At 36.0% G+C, this 18,450-nt stretch overlaps 1 protein-coding gene across 1 annotated transcript in view; it reads right to left on the bottom strand.

Moving 5' to 3' along the window:
- Nucleotides 1-3,529: 3,529 nt before the first annotated feature.
- Nucleotides 3,530-18,450, bottom strand: part of igsf21a (immunoglobin superfamily, member 21a) — a 311,873-nt gene continuing 296,952 nt past the window's right edge. The window contains exons 8-10 of the mRNA XM_053483621.1: nt 12,823-13,015; nt 10,485-10,523; nt 3,530-4,926 (exon numbers count right to left, since the gene is read on the bottom strand). Coding sequence (XP_053339596.1) covers nt 4,838-4,926; nt 10,485-10,523; nt 12,823-13,015 — 321 coding nt within the window. The 3' untranslated portion in view covers nt 3,530-4,837. The remainder of the gene's footprint in view (nt 4,927-10,484; nt 10,524-12,822; nt 13,016-18,450) is intronic.

Below are 18,450 nucleotides of genomic sequence, written 5' to 3'. Positions count from 1 at the left end.
AAGATGGACATCCAAGATGCAAATCTCCCATTTCATCAAACCCTAAAGAGGTCCCATTGAAGTGAAATGCATTCACTGTGGAGGCTATTGGAGTAAACCATTTAGAAATGATTTTTAGTTTGTGACAGGGTATGCCCAGTTGATCATACATATATGCACATGATCAGCAACAGTACTCAATAAGCTCTGGCATTTACATCATGCTTAACTGGTAGTAAGGGCACCAAAGTGTGCCAAAAAATCAGCCCCCACACAGTTAGACCACCATCACCAGCCTGAACCGTTAATAAAAGGCTGGATGGGTCCATGCTTTCATGTTGTTTTATGGCGAATTCTGACTACCACCTGAATACCATTGCAGAAAGCAAGACTCATCAGAACAGGAAAAGTTTTTCCAATCTACTGTAGTTCAGTTTTGGTGAGCCCATGCAAATTTGTAGATGACAGGAGTGGCATCCTGTGTGGTTTTCTGCTGCTCTAGTCAGCTGCTTTAAGGTTAAAAGTGTGGTCTGTTTAGATCTAGTCTTCAGCATACATTCTATAGTTCCATTCTATCAGCTTGAACCAAATAGGGCATTTTTGCCAGAGAACTGCCGCTCACTCGATATTTTCTCTTTTCTAAACCATTCTCTGTAAAACCTAGAGATGGCTGTGTATGACAATCACAGTAGATCAGCAGTTTCGGAAATACTCATACATACCATACCATGTTCAAAGTCACTTAAATCACCTTTCTCCCCAATTCTAATCCCTAAATGCATTGAGTTTCTGCCATGTGATTGCCTGATATATTTGCCTTAACAAGCAGTTTAACCTAGTGTAGCTAATGAAGTTTACCTAATAAGGTGCCTGGAGAATGTATGCTGTAAATGCATAAAAAATGTGTTATATATAAAACATGTGTTATATGTAAGTCCTTCTTAACTCCCAGAGAACTTACTTTCATGTCATTGTTTCTTTGAGGACATCATTTACATCAGCACACAAATAAACAAAACAGCCCACGTTGTGTTACTCTTTCCGAAATTTCCACGAAATACACATACAGTATGACATCATTTTATCATTTTAAAAGCAAAGCATTTTAAACTAAATGTCTTATGAACAAACTGCAGTTGGAAATGATGTACGATAAATTTGCCATTCATGTCTGTTTTAATACATTTTGTTCTCAAACAAGAATTGTACCGTAACAGTATGTGTCTCTCATTCAATCTTGCTGCATATTGTCATTATAATGGCCATTTCGGTCTCCCCACAGCAGTGTAGGATAACAGGATATCACTTGTATGCCTTCCTCACACAAATGTGATCATTCTGTAAACAAACTATTGGCATCGACTTTATTCAGAGCGAATAATTCAGCCATTAAACAGCGATTTGAGCACTATTCTAAGGCTTTTATTGGAGATGACGACTGAATATCAACTGATATATGAAGAGACCCAGAATGTACTGCAGGGCTTGCTTCAAATGGAGAAGGCATTGAAATGAAACAAATGCTTTAGGAGGAGTTTTTAAAAATCAAGCTAGGCAAATTTGTCACTGAACAAAAGCATTCTTCTGTTCATAAGGTTTTAAAGTGTCCAGGTGAACCAGAGAACTGTAGTGAACTTAAACAAAATGGAGTAGAGGCTATTTTACTAAGCTTGTATGACTAATTTCTCCTCCTACCTAGGCTTCAGTCCTAATCTTTTAATACACTGTGTGTTTAGAGAAGCTTAAATTGCAATTTTTCTAAATGTATACAGGATTCCTTTTTATCACGAGGGCAGCTTGGAAGATGATTGGCAGAAGAAAAAAGTTCACATGAAATTTATGAAACAATGTACTAATGCCCAAGGTTGTTTTCAAAAAAGGTGTGGTATACTGATTTCATTTTTGAACCACATGTAACAAAAGAACATTGACTTTTATAAGAGTACAGTCGAGTAATCCGGATTTTGTTCTACTTTCACAGACGCACAGATGCAACCTGAATCGAACCCCAGCTGTGTTTATCCCTTTGGTGTGATCGTTTCGATAGGTAAGAACATACTTCCAAGTGAACTCTAGTACAATGTGATGCAGTGAGAAAGCAATTCAAATTTGACTTGATTTGAATCAACCCTACGGCAGTGGGTAAACCTACATGGGTTGCAGCCTTCGTTTTGTTCAGGCAGCTAAACTGAGCTATGAGACAAAATAGGGAAAAGTGCTAGAGAAATGCTCTGTGTATATTTGTAGTGATGAACAAAAAGAGCAAATCCTTAGTAGATGTGATACACAAATCACAAATAGGTTATTATCCAAAACCTTTGTTAATACATTAGCACTAGCAATCCCTAAGCACCTTAAAAACATCATAATTATATATATATATATATATATATATATATATATATATATATATATATATATATATATATATAAAAGGTTTTATTTAAATTCTATTAAGGACATTTATGACTTAATACTGTAATACTGATAGTTAGAGTCATACCTAGTTTCCCAGTATCCTATGATTCCCAGATTTATATGGCACATAATGAGAGCATGACAAAGGGACCTACAGTATGTTCCAAACGCCCTATTGTTTCGAGTTACCAAGGTCCTTTGTTTTCCAAGGTCCTACCTTTCCCTGGCCAATATAGCACATAACACAAACTGAAAAAGATGTTCCCCGGCTCTCTGTTTCTTGTTCCACTAACATAACACAATATTCAGGAAAAATTATATACTAAAATGATTAATAGAGTTAATGTGTGTGAAATTGGGAACATGGGACCCTTGGAACATACTGTGTGTATGCTCTCTAAAATTACATTAGCCTAAGTAAACATTACCAAAAGCAGATTTTTCTTTCTTTTCCTCAAGGGTTAACGTTTTGCATTTTCTCGTATGAAAAGCTAGCACGATGAACACAAAACCAAAGAAAACTCTACTAGTTAGATACACCTTTTATCAAATGCATCATGCGCATTGCTGATCCCCTCTCTAATGTCAAAAACATTAAAAATGGATTTGTTTTTCATTTGGTCAAACAGACTGCTCATTTTTATTTGTAAGAGAAAAATTTTATAATATTTCGCCAAGGTTGTTCAGTACAATGGTGAGTTTGAATAACTGTTACTGGTTACCCCTGACAGGGCACCTATTATATATTGGGGGTTTACGAATACCCCCCCCCCCCCCATATGTACTGTATGTATATATCTATATATATAAAGAAAAATTAAGACAATTTAAAGGACCCGCTTTTCATAGGTGGGTTAAGGTTATGTTTGTTCCTCCGACACACAAATATTATGCAAAAACTTTTCATAATTGTGGTACACAGGGCACAAGGATTCATAAAACCAATGCTTAAGTGAGGGCAAAATGTTGACACATGCATGCACAAAGCTGTCAGTTTGTTAAAATACAGTTCCTATATGACTATAAATAAAGACGTTGGTGGAAGATGCAAATGCCAATGCGAGACCAGAATGGATCTCGCCAGTCAGAACAAACAGCGCATTGTTGTATGAGCACGCGCAGCCATGTCGTGTTGATCATCTCCATGTTTTAATACAGGTGATATGAAACAAATACAACAACTCTGTTTACACTCCTTTGAGGAACAGAGAAACGGGAGGACGGTGATAAACGGTGAATAACATGATCCTAACGGTACCTGTTAGGAGAGAGTTACATACTGTACACGATGCAGGTCACTGAATATATTATGCAACAAGAAAAGGGGGGGGGAGAACAGGTGGGTGAGAGCAGAGCGTGGTGACGATGCCGCCACCGTAACAGACGCAGAGGAGGAGAAATCGCCAAACGTCACATGCACCACAACCTGGAGAAGAGAGCCAGACGTACACTATGTTAAGGATGTGTTTTCCTCTTCTTTCAATCCTGCCATCATGATGCACAGGTTTAAGGGATCATTAAATCAGAGTAAGGGAAATCTATTTTTTACTTACGGTCCTTGAATAAAATTCATTTGTTATGATTCCTTAATGATGGTGTTACTGAACTGGGGATGACCAAACATGTGTAAGCAATAAAGCTTTGCTAATCTCCCACCCATCACCCCATAACCCCCTTATAACTCTGAATTTAATTTTTTTTCTTTTTAATATACCTCTCAGTATTTACACGGATGTACACAAAATACATTTAAAAAGAGGGTCTTCTGTTTTACTTCTCAAATAAAATCCCACCAGTTCACAGGGCTTTTTGTCTTTTAGAAGTCTTTTTTGTCCATTCCAGCCATGAGCCATTCAAGACCAAAAAAATAAATGGAGAAAACAATATCCCATCCCAAAGGAGAAAAAAAATGGTGTCCAAAAGAGGATGTTTGTGCTCGAGTGGAGTGTAGTTGTACATGGGTGGAGCAGCGATTATTGTTTTTGTCTTTTTGTTTTTTAGTCTTTATTGTTCATATCGCAGTCCACGACAACCACAATGACATCATGAGTTCGGCTCAAAGAAGGAAAAAGCCCAGAGATTTATTATTATTTTTTTTTTACATTTTGTATCTTTTCTTTTTACCGAGATAAAAGACAAAAAAATGAGGCATGGACAATACTTTAGGTGAAGCTTCTTCTTATAATAGGAATATCTTTTGTTTTTGTAGTTATAATCACACATCTCATTATCAAGTTCTTACAAAAAAAAAAAAAAGAAAAAGAATGCGAGAACGTGGCAACTCCTGGCGATGTTGCAGGTATCCTCTAAAGACAGTCCAAAAAATGTGCCAGGGTGGGACAGTAGTATGTGCTTGGTCAGCGTGGACGGACACGTAGGTGTGGGCAGTTGTTTTTTTATTTTTTTATATATTCTTTCACTATATTCAATCTCTCAGTTTTTATTTGAATGCACATGTCACTTTGATAGACAATACGAGGACGAGGTTCATCCATATCACTCTGTGCGCGTGCAAACTGGAACCCCCACCTGGAAACAGCAGGTAAAGGGTAGTGTTAGGGTAAGTGTATATAAAATTGACCAGTTACATTAATAAAAAACAATATATGGATGTAGATGATCAATTTATATTGCAAAAAAATAGGTGACTGATTGCATAATTATGAATTCATTTTCAATGTAAAATTTAAAACAATGCAATGTTGTTACAGTAGCATGGGTACACTGTGTTGAGCTGATAGAGCAGCTAAGATATCTCCAACAACCATTCTTCACAGAAAAGTATCTTAAAATGCAAAACACTGCAAATCTTGGCATGGCATATGGAATACAACAGCAAAAGACAGCATCAGGGTGTCAGCCTTGTTTAACATTTTCATTTTGATGAGTTGTCTGAGATGCTTTTCTGTTTATTAGATACAAAAAGTGCTTATTTAAATGAATGTTGAAGCCTTCTTTTCAGCTTGAACTTATCTGGATATTCGTTTTTTACGCTTTATAAACTCTCAAGACTGGTCTTAATCCCAAGAAAAAAATCTTGGTTTAATCCAATGTAAAAATCCAAGGAAAACAGCAATTACCAAAATACTCAAAACATGTCTGTCAATCACCAACATCCGTACAGTTAACATCACTGAGATCACATTTTCCCTATTTTGATATTTGAACTAAACGCTAATTAAAGACCTTGATGTATATACTGTATATGTGTGTTTTTATGCAATGCATTGCCTTCAGATAATTGCCTTGATAGGATAATAGCAGGAACAAGTGGAAATACTGGTTTTCCTTAGTTAAAGTGGCTGGCGAGTGTAAAATATTCATACATTTTACAATATGCATGCTGGATATAAAAATATGCATGCTGGACCAAATAGGGTCATACTTTTTTTTCACTATTTTTCTACCAATAATAAAAGCAACTAAAGCATGGCTTCAGGGGCTTTGGTCTGCTGTAATTTAATTCCAGAAAGAGACCTCGAAGGAATAAAAGAGTGCCTGGATCTTTCTGCATCTGTGCTTTTTCGAAGTTATAATGTAGAGGACAAGCTGCAAAGACCAGTCTGCTTTCTAAGTCCTTCGATATACACTGTAATTGCTTAATGCACTAAAAAGGTCCTTTGAGAGAACAGTGCACTGATGCTAATTGACAATAAGTACAAACCCAACATATACAACTTTTTTATAGTGCATGCTGAGACTATAAGTGACAGCAGCAGTCAGCCACCTGTGTGAAAAGTGTTATTGACTTCAATTACTATTATTACGGAGAAGGAACAACGCTGCAACTGCATGTGTTGTGTTTGTTTACACAACTTAAGTAAGATTCATGCTTTTTACAGCAATTTCAATGTTAACAATAAACCCATTTTAAAAAAAAAAAATAAGATCAACAATCAACCTTGACTCTAACTTGTATTTTATAACCTTGACATTAGCTTGTATTTTTCTTGTTTGTCATTTATTTGCCTACAAATTCCAACACATCTAATATCAGGAAAAAGTAAAGACAAGAAAAAGATAGGAATTAAAAAAGAAAGTTTCTAAATTTATAAAAGTTAATATGCTAATGTTATGACTGCACTTGTTCATGTATGCTTATTTTATATCAACCATTGTCATTATAAAGTAAATTCCAGCAGTGCCATTAGCATTCAGATTACTTATTCAATATTGAAATTACGTATTTTGAAGTTGAAATAGGTAATTTTTTTATTTCAGTGAAATTATATACAGTGGTGTGAAAAACTATTTGCCCCCTTCCTGATTTCTTATTCTTTTGCATGTTTGTCACACAAAATGTTTCTGATCATCAAACACATTTAACTATTAGTCAAAGATAACACAAGTAAACACAAAATGCAGTTTTTAAATTATGGTTTTTATTATTTAGGGAGAAAAAAAATCCAAACCTACATGGCCCTGTGTGAAAAAGTAATTGCCCCCTGAACCTAATAACTGGTTGGGCCACACTTAGCAGCAATAACTGCAATCAAGCGTTTGCGATAACTTGCAACGAGTCTTTTACAGCGCTCTGGAGGAATTTTGGCCCACTCATCTTTGCAGAATTGTTGTAATTCAGCTTTATTTGAGGGTTTTCTAGCATGAACCGCCTTTATAAGGTCATGCCACAACATCTCAATAGGATTCAGGTCAGGACTTTGACTAGGCCACTCTAAAACCTTCATTTTGTTTTCCTTCAGCCATTCAGAGGTGGATTTGCTGGTGTGTTTTGGGTCATTGTCCTGCTGCAGCACTCAAGATCGCTTCAGCTTGAGTTGACGAACAGATGGCCGGACATTCTCCTTCAGGATTTTTTGGTAGACAGTAGAATTCATGGTTCCATCTATCACAGCAAGCCTTCCAGGTCCTGAAGCAGCAAAACAACCCCAGACCATCACACTACCACCATCTTATTTTACTGTTGGTATGATGTTCTTTTTCTGAAATGCTGTGTTACTTTTACGCCAGATGTAACGGGACACGCACCTTCCAAAAAGTTCAACTTTTGTCTCGTCGGTCCACAAGGTATTTTCCCAAAAGTCTTGGCAATCATTAAGATGTTTTATAGCAAAATTGAGACGAGCCTTAATGTTCTTTTGCTTAAAAGTGGTTTGCGCCTTGGAAATCTGCCATGCAGGCCGTTTTTGCCCAGTCTCTTTCTTATGGTGGAGTCGTGAACACTGACTTTAATTGAGGCAAGTGAGGCCTGCAGTTCTTTAGATGTTGTCCTGGGGTCTTTTGTGGCCTCTCGGATGAGTTGTCTCTGCGCTCTTGGGGTAATTTTGGTCGGCCGGCCACTCCTGGGAAGGTTCACCACCATTCCATGTTTTTGCCATTTGTGGATAATGGCTCTCACTGTGGTTCGCTGGAGTCCCAAAGCTTTAAAAATGGCTTTATTACCTTTACCAGACTGATAGATCTCAATTACTTTTGTTCTTATTTGTTCCTGAATTTCTTTGGATCTTGGCATGATGTCTAGCTTTTGAGGTGCTTTTGGTCTACTTCTCTGTGTCAGGTAGCTCCTATTTAAGTGATTTCTTAATTGAAACAGGTGTGTCAGTAATCAGGCCTGGGGGTGACTACAGAAATTTAACTCAGGTGTGATAAACCACAGTTAAGTTATTTTTTTTAACAAGGGGGGCAATTACTTTTTCACACAGGGCCATGTAGATTTGGATTTTTTTTTCTCCCTAAATAATAAAAACCATCATTTAAAAACTGCATTTTGTGTTTACTTGTGTTATCTTTGACTAATAGTTAAATGTGTTTGATGATCAGAAACATTTTGTGTGACAATTTAAGTTCAATGAAATTTAATTTAAATTTAATGTATTCATATTTTTACAAAATATACAAAATTCACGATAGCCAAATAGTAACAAAGATTTGTTTAATCAAATTGAACTTGACAGGAATATAATTTATGATGGTTATGATGATGGCTAAAATAATCAAATTGATTTAGCAATGTTTGTCTTTCTAAAGCTCTCTGATGTATATTGTCTTTTATTGTATATATATATTTTTTATTTTGTACACCTGTGTGATTAACTTTAAGTCAAAATGTTTTTTTTTAACTGAAATTTCAAGTACATCCAATTAAGATTATAAAATACAAATTCTATTTGCAATGCAACTTTAAAACTTAATGTACACTTTTTAAAGAGGAATTTCCCCCGGTTAGTTGTTTTTGAAACACTAGAGTTAATTTTTCTGCTCAGCTTGCATCCAGGACTGATACTGTACTATAATGTTACCTAGCAAGTAAATATTATAGTTACCATATGGTACAGTAGGACACACTTTTGTTGACTGCATGTTATATAGTATTTTCTCACTAGAAACATTATTAAGCATTTTTTAGCAGGAATAAAAAAAAAGCATTAAAGCATCTGTACAAAACATCCATAGACTATCCCATTTAGTTTTCAGCTATTTTTGTACTTAAATATAAATTAATAAGACAATGTTGTTTTTTGCTGCACAGTTTCATGTACAATGTACGCTCTGGGCCGTGTTCCTACAAGCTATTTGCCTTGCATACGAGGCTGTAGGACGACCTGATTCTGTCCCTACAGTCGTGCACCTGCTCACAGCTACATTTGCATATTCAAATTTATATCCGCAGGTACCAGAGTGTAATGTGAGAAGGAGAGAAATAGAAAAAGAACATAAAGACTAAGAGCGATTGAGAGAGAAAGCATGGGAGAGAGATTATTTCCGCTTTTAAATCCCTTATTAGTTTTTTACAAATGGTTCTGTAAGACGCTACAAATGAATAAGTGAGATACAGATTCTGTATGCTTAGAAACTGTAATTTATCAGCAGCTCGCAGTCACTCGGTTTCAATGTTTTTTACTGCAAATGACAGATCATGCATGTGCAGTTCCGGGAGACTGTGCAGCTTCATGAGCGCCTTTTAAAAAGAAAAGTCACAGGCTTACTTCATTATAAAATATGGATAGTGTTATTACATGAATGCAAAGCTCTGCCATGTGTTATGTAAAAACCTTATCAGGAAAACCTGCTGTGACCTGCTGTGCTTATTCTACTTTTGGTAAAGCATTTTATGAACTTTATAAATTTTGACTTACTGTATAACCTCAAAGAAGTTGCTGAAAAAAAATTCCTAATAGTTTATGGACATGTTGTAAGTCAAGTATTACTATTAATACTATTCATATTTCATTTTCTGTAGCCCATAATATAACCTTTATAACCTGTGAATGATTATAATGCAACTATAATGTTAATTAACCTTTCTAAAAATGTTATATATTTAAATCAAATTTAAAATTTATGAGTATTTATAGGAAGGGTCAATAAATAAACCTTTATAAAGCAATTAAGACAAATGCTAAGATAAACTTGTATAAATAATATATAAAACTGTCATGCAGCGAGTGGCGCAGTGGTTCGATCAGGTGATGCTGTAACCTCTCACAGCCGGAGGCCTAGAGAGAGCTGATTGGCCGAGCTCTCTCAGGGGGGAGGGATGAGAGGTACTTAGTGCTCCCACATTTATGACGGCTCTACAAGCCAATCAGGGGCGTCTGTGAGCTCGCGCAGGCGGAGGGAGCAGATAGCACTGTTCCTCCGAGTGTGTTACGCCGCCCCGAATGGTCTATGAGCGAGCAGTTCGAAAAGATGGTCAGTGACGCCACGTGGATCGAAGGAAACACGTGGGCCGGACTGCGGCCCTCCGGACTGATTGGCAGTAGAATCTTAATGTGGGAGCCTCCAGTGACTGGGTGGAATTGGACACTACTAAAAAAAAAACTGTCATGCAGCACACTTAAGAAAAATGTAAAGAATTGAGTTTATAGCTATATATTATTAAGAAGTTATTAACATTCTTATCATCCTAATGCACTTACATGCTTAAATTCTTAAGTTCATAATGCAATTTTATGCAATACTTTGTTGAAAGCAGCAGATGCTGCAGAGACGCTTTACAGGTGGTTCATTTGTCATTTCAAAAAAAAAGAGCAAAAATAGAAAAGAAAAAAAAGAAAAAGTTGGGTGCTCTGGTATACAGCCAGATCCCATCCTATTTTGTGGTCCCAGGAGCTTCCCACACTTACTGTTTTGAATCTGTGGGTGTTTCATCATGCTTGGGTTTTCTGCAGAAGAGAAAAGAGAAGAAAAGTGAATGAGACGGGAGGAAGCAGTCGTGTTGTTAAAAAAAAGGCATTACGTAATAAACTTTACAGCGTCATCACAATATTGTCACAATTATTTCTGTCTCATTTATTACTGAGGCCTAAAGCTATGAACCCGTTTCTCTCGCGCTACTAATCTACATCCTTTATTACAGGTGGCGATTTGTAATACGCAGGGACTGCGCGTGTTCCCACGCTAACTCTGACACACTGATAGCCCACAATTGCTAAGGTTCAGACGATGCCGTGGGGTCTGTCGAGCCGTTAAATGAACATTAATGCTCCTGTTGGGCGATCTATCCCCGCAGACAGAACCTGCCCCGTAGAGACACTTATCCTCCAAATGGCTTCCCTGACGATTTGTAAATTTTCAGGAGATCTTAATGAGGAAATAGCAGTGCGGCAATTCTTCATCTGATGGACTACATGTCATTTTCTCCATTACAGGTCTGAAAATGGAGGGAGTAAAGTCTCCGCAGTGTCTGAGCACAATTGACAACTTTGTGTGACTTTTTAACTGTCAATAAAATGTTTTATGCATAATAAAGCAGAAACATCTGTGTGTCTATACAGTGTGTATTTCAGTTGATTGTGGTGAGAGAGAGAATAAAACAAATTAGATAATTGCAACTTTTTTTTCCTTATTTGCAGTTCTCTTTTCTGTTTCCATTTAGTCTAGTTAATCTTCTCTTCCACTTTTCACTTCTTCAACCTCATTATATTTCACAAAAACAATTTACAATTTAAAGAAAAACATATTGTATGCACATCATTAATAAATAAGCATTAATGTACAGATCAACAACTCAGTATATGAATAATGTAAATGTGTGTGTATGTATGCATGTACGTATGTATACTAATTACCATACATTCTGAGGTGATGAAGGAAGGATTATGAGGTGTGTGTTGGCTGTGGAGTCTTTCTCATACTCCCATATGATTGCTATGAGTGCTATTGTCCTAAATCGGAATCCTAATAATTTTTGGTTTAGTCCAGTCTGTGACATTACATCCACTAAATCACCTACGAATTAGCTACACATCATTTCTAAACATACTACACTATGATTATGATTTCTGACCAGAGACCTACTTATTTACTGACTTGCCTTAACTAACTTTAAACAGAAATCAACGTCTGCAGTCTGGTAAACACACAAACAAAAGTTTTTGGTCTCCATAGCTAGATTTCCCATTCATGACATTTTTATATAATTCATTAGTTAAAATTATATTAATTCATACATTTATGCATAATTAAGGATGTGGCTAAGTTCAGTGATAACTGCATTGCAGGTGTCAAACTGCCAGATGTATGCTTCGCAGCATTTTAGCCAAGCATCTAACTGGAATCGTTGTAGTTTGACTTACCACAAGAAATGTAGGAGTTGACACAGGACATTGTGTAGGGTATGAATGATGGAGTTCAATCAAATGCATTAACACCATGGCATTTCAACTTCTGTGTGTCTACAACAGGGCTAAAGCTAAGAAATTGCCTTCTTGTAACTAAGGTAAGTAGGCGTGTTCCAAACAAAAGCTATGCTACGTCATTCCAAACCATTTGCCAATTTATGGAATAACCAAGATTTAGGTAGAATGAGCTCCTGCCAAAATGTTGACAACCAGAGCTCTAATATTTGAGCTTAAAAACCTATGTGTGATGTCAGAGAGGGTTTATCCAGGTCTTATACAGACTATTTAGCAGTGGATATACTAACTATTAAAGCTGACTATTTATTAGTTTACTGCACTGGGATTTAGTCATGAATTTAATATCTACTAGCTTAAACTATTAAGTTAACTTGGTGCACAAGGTCAGACTTAGCCATTTCTATAGATTTTTCCCACTGCATCCATGAGCGCATGATGACAGCACAAAAGCTTGTTTTTAGATTCTATGATCCACTATAAAGATGCATGAACCACCTGTAAACCACAACAATCCACCATTTAATAAATTATGCACTGTTACTATGTTAGTTTAATCCGTGACTCATTTCAAAATTTCAGGAATGGTGGAAATATTAATGAAGCCTGTGATTGTTCTGGCACCGTGATACACTATCACATACTCTGACTTAGTTTCTGATGAAGTCCTTTGATTTACTATGATTTTTATTTTGCTCAGATCCAGAATCAAATTGGGGAACATGGAAAATGGGAAATACCCTTAAATGAAGACTATAGTTAGTGTGTGTGTGTGTGTGTGTGTGTGTGTGTGAGTGTGTGTGTGCGTGTGTGTGTGGTGACTAACCGAAAACGATGAGACGTGTGTGTGTATCAGTAGAACCCAGTGGGTTCTGCGCTGTACAGCGGTACATGGAGCCGTTGAGTTCTGCAGGCACCCGCTCCAGCACCAGCTCCCTGCCCTCCCTCTCACTGCTGCCATCTAGCAGACGTCCACCCACTCGCGTCCAGGTTAACAGCGGCTCTGGGAACACCTCGTTCTGTAAGACAGTAATGGTTGTGTTTGAGTGTATGCTTAAGGTAAAAAGATATGTACAATGCTAATGCAGAAAATCCTTTAAAGATAAAAAGCAACCCAAGGGATGATGCATTCCATAATATCAATAATATAAACCCATTTTCACTGGAACTGAATAACCCTTTGTTGTGATGCTGACTTTTGTTTCTTCCAACACATTTCAGTAAGAACTGTTTTTCTTCTTTTAACTTACCTTTTACTTGAAAATTCTATCAATAATCGAGACACTTTCTGGCAGAGGAAACGAGAGCGAGTTAGCCTTATTATAACATTTTATTATTGACTTGTTCAGGGTTCCCTATGAACTGCAGGGACAAATAAAAATTGAGCTTGTGTGTCGGGCACATGGTCCATGAAAGCACTCACAACAAATAGGCACTTCAGATGATGGCAAACGACTATCGAGTTTTACTCTCGCCTTCTTATGGCATTACTTTGTCAAGCATTATCTCTTATTAGGCCTGGAAAAGCCTGAAGCAGGAACCAAAAAAGTATTATCTTAAGTAATGTTCAGCAGAACCGTGTGAAAGTGTGTGTATATATCCTTTTAAGCATTTGTTTCCACTTTCTTTACTTCTCAGCATTTAACTTTGGAGCTTCAACAAACAGTTATACACAATGTGTGTTATATTTTTACCTTAACGTTCTGCATAAACCTGAAGGCTATGCCACAAGTTACTGTATACTGTATAAGTATCCCAATCTATATTTAGCTGTTCAGCTTTCCAGTCATAACAGTAGAAAAACAAGACATCTTCACCTGTCAAAGTCATGTGACCCTTAATAATGATTGACAGAACATCATGGCTTGGCTGTGTGTCACATACTGTATTTACACCCTGACAGCACTGGAATGGGTTCACAATGCAGGAATGCATACGTCCCCTTTCTCATAAGGAAATGAAAATACCTGAAAATGAAAGTCTGTTTGAGATGTGAAAATATTTAGAGCACATACAGTGTTATTTTCACATAATAGCGTATTTATGTTTAAGGTATAGTTCATGTGGTGGGGTATTAAAGGGTTAAACTGAGCAGGTTGTGTTATTTAGAGCCCCCTGCTGTCAGTGCATTGAACCGCTGGCTTTCCAGGACAAAATAGGTGTGGAGCTGTACATTACTAAAACAACAGGAGACTGAAAATTAATAAACTATATAAATATAATCAGCTATATTGTATCCCTAAAAACTTCTTTTTTTTTTTTTTTTTACAAAAAAAACAAACAAACCTGATGCAGCTACTACTAATACTACTCCTATAGTGGTTAAAGGATTCCCTCTGCTACTACTTCTACTACTACTTATAATAATAATAATAATAATACTTCCATATTATTACTTTAGCTGCTACTGCAACATCAGGATAGCACTTGTCAATTAAATTAACAAATATTTATTCTCATGTAATCCACTCTCTTTTTTTAATGTTAATACAAGGGGTGTTCAAGGCTAACGGGACTTTTGCACTTGTGTACAATAACAGAAGACAGTTATGAGAATAAAAACTACCTTTATTTATCCCTATCATAGCCTGCTACACTAATGCACTTGTCCCCCTTATACAGTACATCCAATTCAAAATAAATGTCAGCACCAGTCATGGTTTACTTGAACGCCCCTCATGCTTTTTTTGTAATAGAATAGAATATTTTTTGTATTGTTAAAACATTTTGTATGCTCATGCTATTTGTACTACTGTACTATTTATACTCACAGTACTTCTACTACAACAGTACTACTACTACTAATAATAATAATACTTTTCCTGATACTACTGCTAATGCTACTACAGTATGTACTTCTATTATTACTGCTTTTATTGTACTTTCTGCTATTACTTCCATTCCAACTACTACTACTGTCCCCCTAATACTGTGGCTGCTAATGTTATTACTAATAGTTACATTACTACTAAACATACTTCTTCCACTCCTAACTAGTACCAGTCCTCTTATTGCTCAAAACTCCTACAAGTACTTCTAGCTGTACTCCTTTCGATGTTAAAACTACTCTTGTTGTCACTGCAATTACTAGTCTTTGTACTACTGGTACTAATATTATTTCTATTATCATTTTTCCTTATGATACTCCTACTGCTACTTTTGTTCTTTTTTTCCTTCCTCTTCCTTTTTGTTATTACAATTTTACTACTACTAATACTCATACTCCTCCTACTATAACTAATCATTTGTTATAACAATAAGTAATAGCAGTAGTAGTGCAGCTTGCATATTTTTAATTTCTTTGTATAATTATTAATTATAACTGTAGGGTTCTCTGTGTCTCATTGCTTACTTTTCAGTAAGTCACACCAATATATATTTGGGATTTATTTGCAGGATAGCTGGTAATTATTAATTATTATGGTGGAAAAAAACATGCTAAATTAAAATGCAATGTAATGGCATTACACTAGCTTAACACCACCTTAACCTAGAGATTATTCAGAATAATCTGATGATACAACTTTTAATATTTTCCGCAGTGCTCAAGAATGGAATATGAAGGAAGCAAATGCCATAATTTACTAAATGGACTTGGGTGCATAGTATAGATAATACTAGAAATGCTCACAAAACATTATCGTTGGCACTGTCATCTTTGTTAAAAAAAAAGAAAAATGGATTGAATATGAATAACTTATTATCATATATTTACATTATGAATAAGCAGAGAAAGGCAGAAAAAAATCTTATCATTGATCAATTTATCGGTTTCCAGCAAAAAAGAAATGATAAAATTTCTATTTAAATCATTCATCTATGCTAATTTAGTTGGACAGTGGGACATATTTGTAATGACTTTTCTTAATTTCCTTTAATAGCGCACATCAAATATATAGGAAACGAACATCAGGATGTTAATGTGTCAGATGTGTCACTCTCTTTTGGCTGCTTCAGTTGTAATAATAAAGTATCAGTCTAATAAAACTGAACTGCCTCATCATTTGCTGACTAACAGCTGCATAAATCTACAAAGATGATTTAAAGTGAACTGGAGAACCTCCCCCGAGTCATTGCTGCCACAAAGATCAGGCCAGCAACTTCCCCTCAGCCATTGTCCTTTTATTTTATTTTTGCTTGAGCTGAGATTTCTTGCTTTTGGCAGCCAATGATCGTTACACTAAAGCAATCTGCCTGCTTGATTTCCCCTCTGAACTGACGGAGTGGCTGAACGGTGAGAAAACGCTGCGTTCCTGACAGTGATGCGCTTACAACCAGCTCGCAGCGTCTGAATACAGGCGGAAAATAATTACACCTGAACACTGCAGAGGTATCGCTAAACAGATGGCTGGTTTAGATTTCGTTGAGGGAAGTTAGCGCACCTTATGCCGAGCATCAAAAAACAGCAAGAAACAACAACAAAAAAAAAGCCCTCTAAGGAAGGTAGGAAACAATTTACCTATCATTTATGAACGCTCTTACCGACAAACAACATCTTAATTTCTAAACTCTGACTAAACAATCACTCACTAATAGAATTGTGAACTTAGTATGCTACAGTATATTAGAATTTTCCATAAGGCCTGTCATACGTTTTTTGCTTTATTAATATAAAAATTACTTCATTGCTAACTGGTGTAAAACACATATAGCACTAACTAGGAGAAGTTAGGTTGAAAAAGAATTAGCACTAACTTAATGAGGTAAGAAAGACTATAAGGAAGAAAGGTGAGTTAATGAAGGAATTAGCGGTAAGTGAGGTAGTAAGCACTATAGCACTATTTGTGGTAACTGAGGTAACAAATACTAAAGTGCTTATTGAAAAAGCTGAACTGAGAAAGAAATAAACGGTCAGAAATACTATAGCACTAAATAAGAAAGATGAACTGACAAAAGAATTAGCCCTAACTGAAATAAATATGCTAACAAAGGAATTAATTAATAAATACTAATAAATAATTAACTAATTGGGCTGAATTAATAAATATAAGCTGACAAAGAAAAAACTACTACAGTAAGTACGGTAAGAAATACTACAACACTAACTAAGAAAATTGAGCTAAGGATTTATTGCTAACTGATGTATCAAATAATATAGTGCTAGCTGAAGAAATATAAGCTTATAGGTGTAGCTTTAATTGAGCTAAAATAGTAATATTATAGTAGTATCATAGTAATACAGTAAGTGCTAACTAAGGCAACAAATACAGCACTATACAATAGCACTAACTGAGAAACAGGAACTTTTAAAGTAAATAGAGCTAACCAGGGTAGCAAACACTATAGTGCTAACCGAGAATAGTGAGCTAACAAAAGTAATTTGTGCTCATTGAAGCAACATAAAGCTAACCAAGAAAGGTGACCTAAAAAGGGATTAGTGCTCGCTGAGGTAGAAAAAAACATTACAGTGCTAGGTGAGAACGTTGAGCAAACAAAGAAAATATCAGTAACTGAGGTAAAAATCACTATTTTGCAGAAAAGGATAAGCATTTTGAAACAACTGAAGCAACACAAATGTTGGCTAACAAAGATATTTGTGGTAATTGTTGTAACATACAGGGCTAACTGAGAAAGGTCAGCTGTCAAAGGAATTTGCATTAATTAAGGTATTAAATACTACAGTGCCAAGTAAGAAAGGTATGACAAATTAATTAGCACTGAGGTAAAAATAATAATAATAAAAAAATCCTACAGTCACAGAGAAATGTGAGCTAAGAAAGGGGAATACTGTTATTAATTATTAAGAGCAAAATGTGCCATTGTTTCTCTTACTTTAAGTCAAGCCATATGTGTGTGTGCGTGTGTGTGTGTGTGTGTGTGTGTGTGTGTGTAAAAACATAATAAAAGTTATCTGATTATAACTGTTCTTAGTATTAGTCAAATAAAACCTCATATGAACAACAACATACAACTTTTTTATATTATTTATCTAACATAATAAAGCTAAACTTTTGCTTTAGTTTATTAAGGCTTTTGGGCATGGACAGCTCCCACCACAGCATTTCAGTAAGGTTGAGGTCTGGACTGATTCTTTAATTTTTCATTCTTTCATTCATTTTTCATTGTCCTGTTTGCATGACCCAATTTTGACCAAGCTTTAGCTGTCCGACAGATGACCTCACATTTGCCTCTAAAATATTCTAGAATGGTTAACTCAATGACTGCAAGGGACCCAGGTCCTGTGGCTGCAAAACAAGCCCAAATCAAAACCCCTCTACCGCTGTGCTTAACATGGGCATGAGGTGTTTCTGCTGTTTGGTTTTCGCCAAACATGTTGCTGGCCAATAAGGCCAAACAACTTTACTTTGGTCTAATCCGTCCATAGGACATCATTCCAGATGCCTTAAGTGGGCTTAGTCATGCTTCCATGTTTTTTTAAATTCTGGCAACCCTTCCAAACAAGCTGTACAATTGCTTCTCTAAGAAGTTTACTTATGTCTTTCCCTGTTGACAT

The sequence above is a fragment of the Clarias gariepinus genome, chromosome 23, assembly GCF_024256425.1.
Source record: "Clarias gariepinus isolate MV-2021 ecotype Netherlands chromosome 23, CGAR_prim_01v2, whole genome shotgun sequence".
Classification (NCBI taxonomy): domain Eukaryota; kingdom Metazoa; phylum Chordata; class Actinopteri; order Siluriformes; family Clariidae; genus Clarias; species Clarias gariepinus.
Note: the sequence above shows the minus strand (reverse complement) of the source record. Positions and strands in the feature narration are given on the sequence as shown.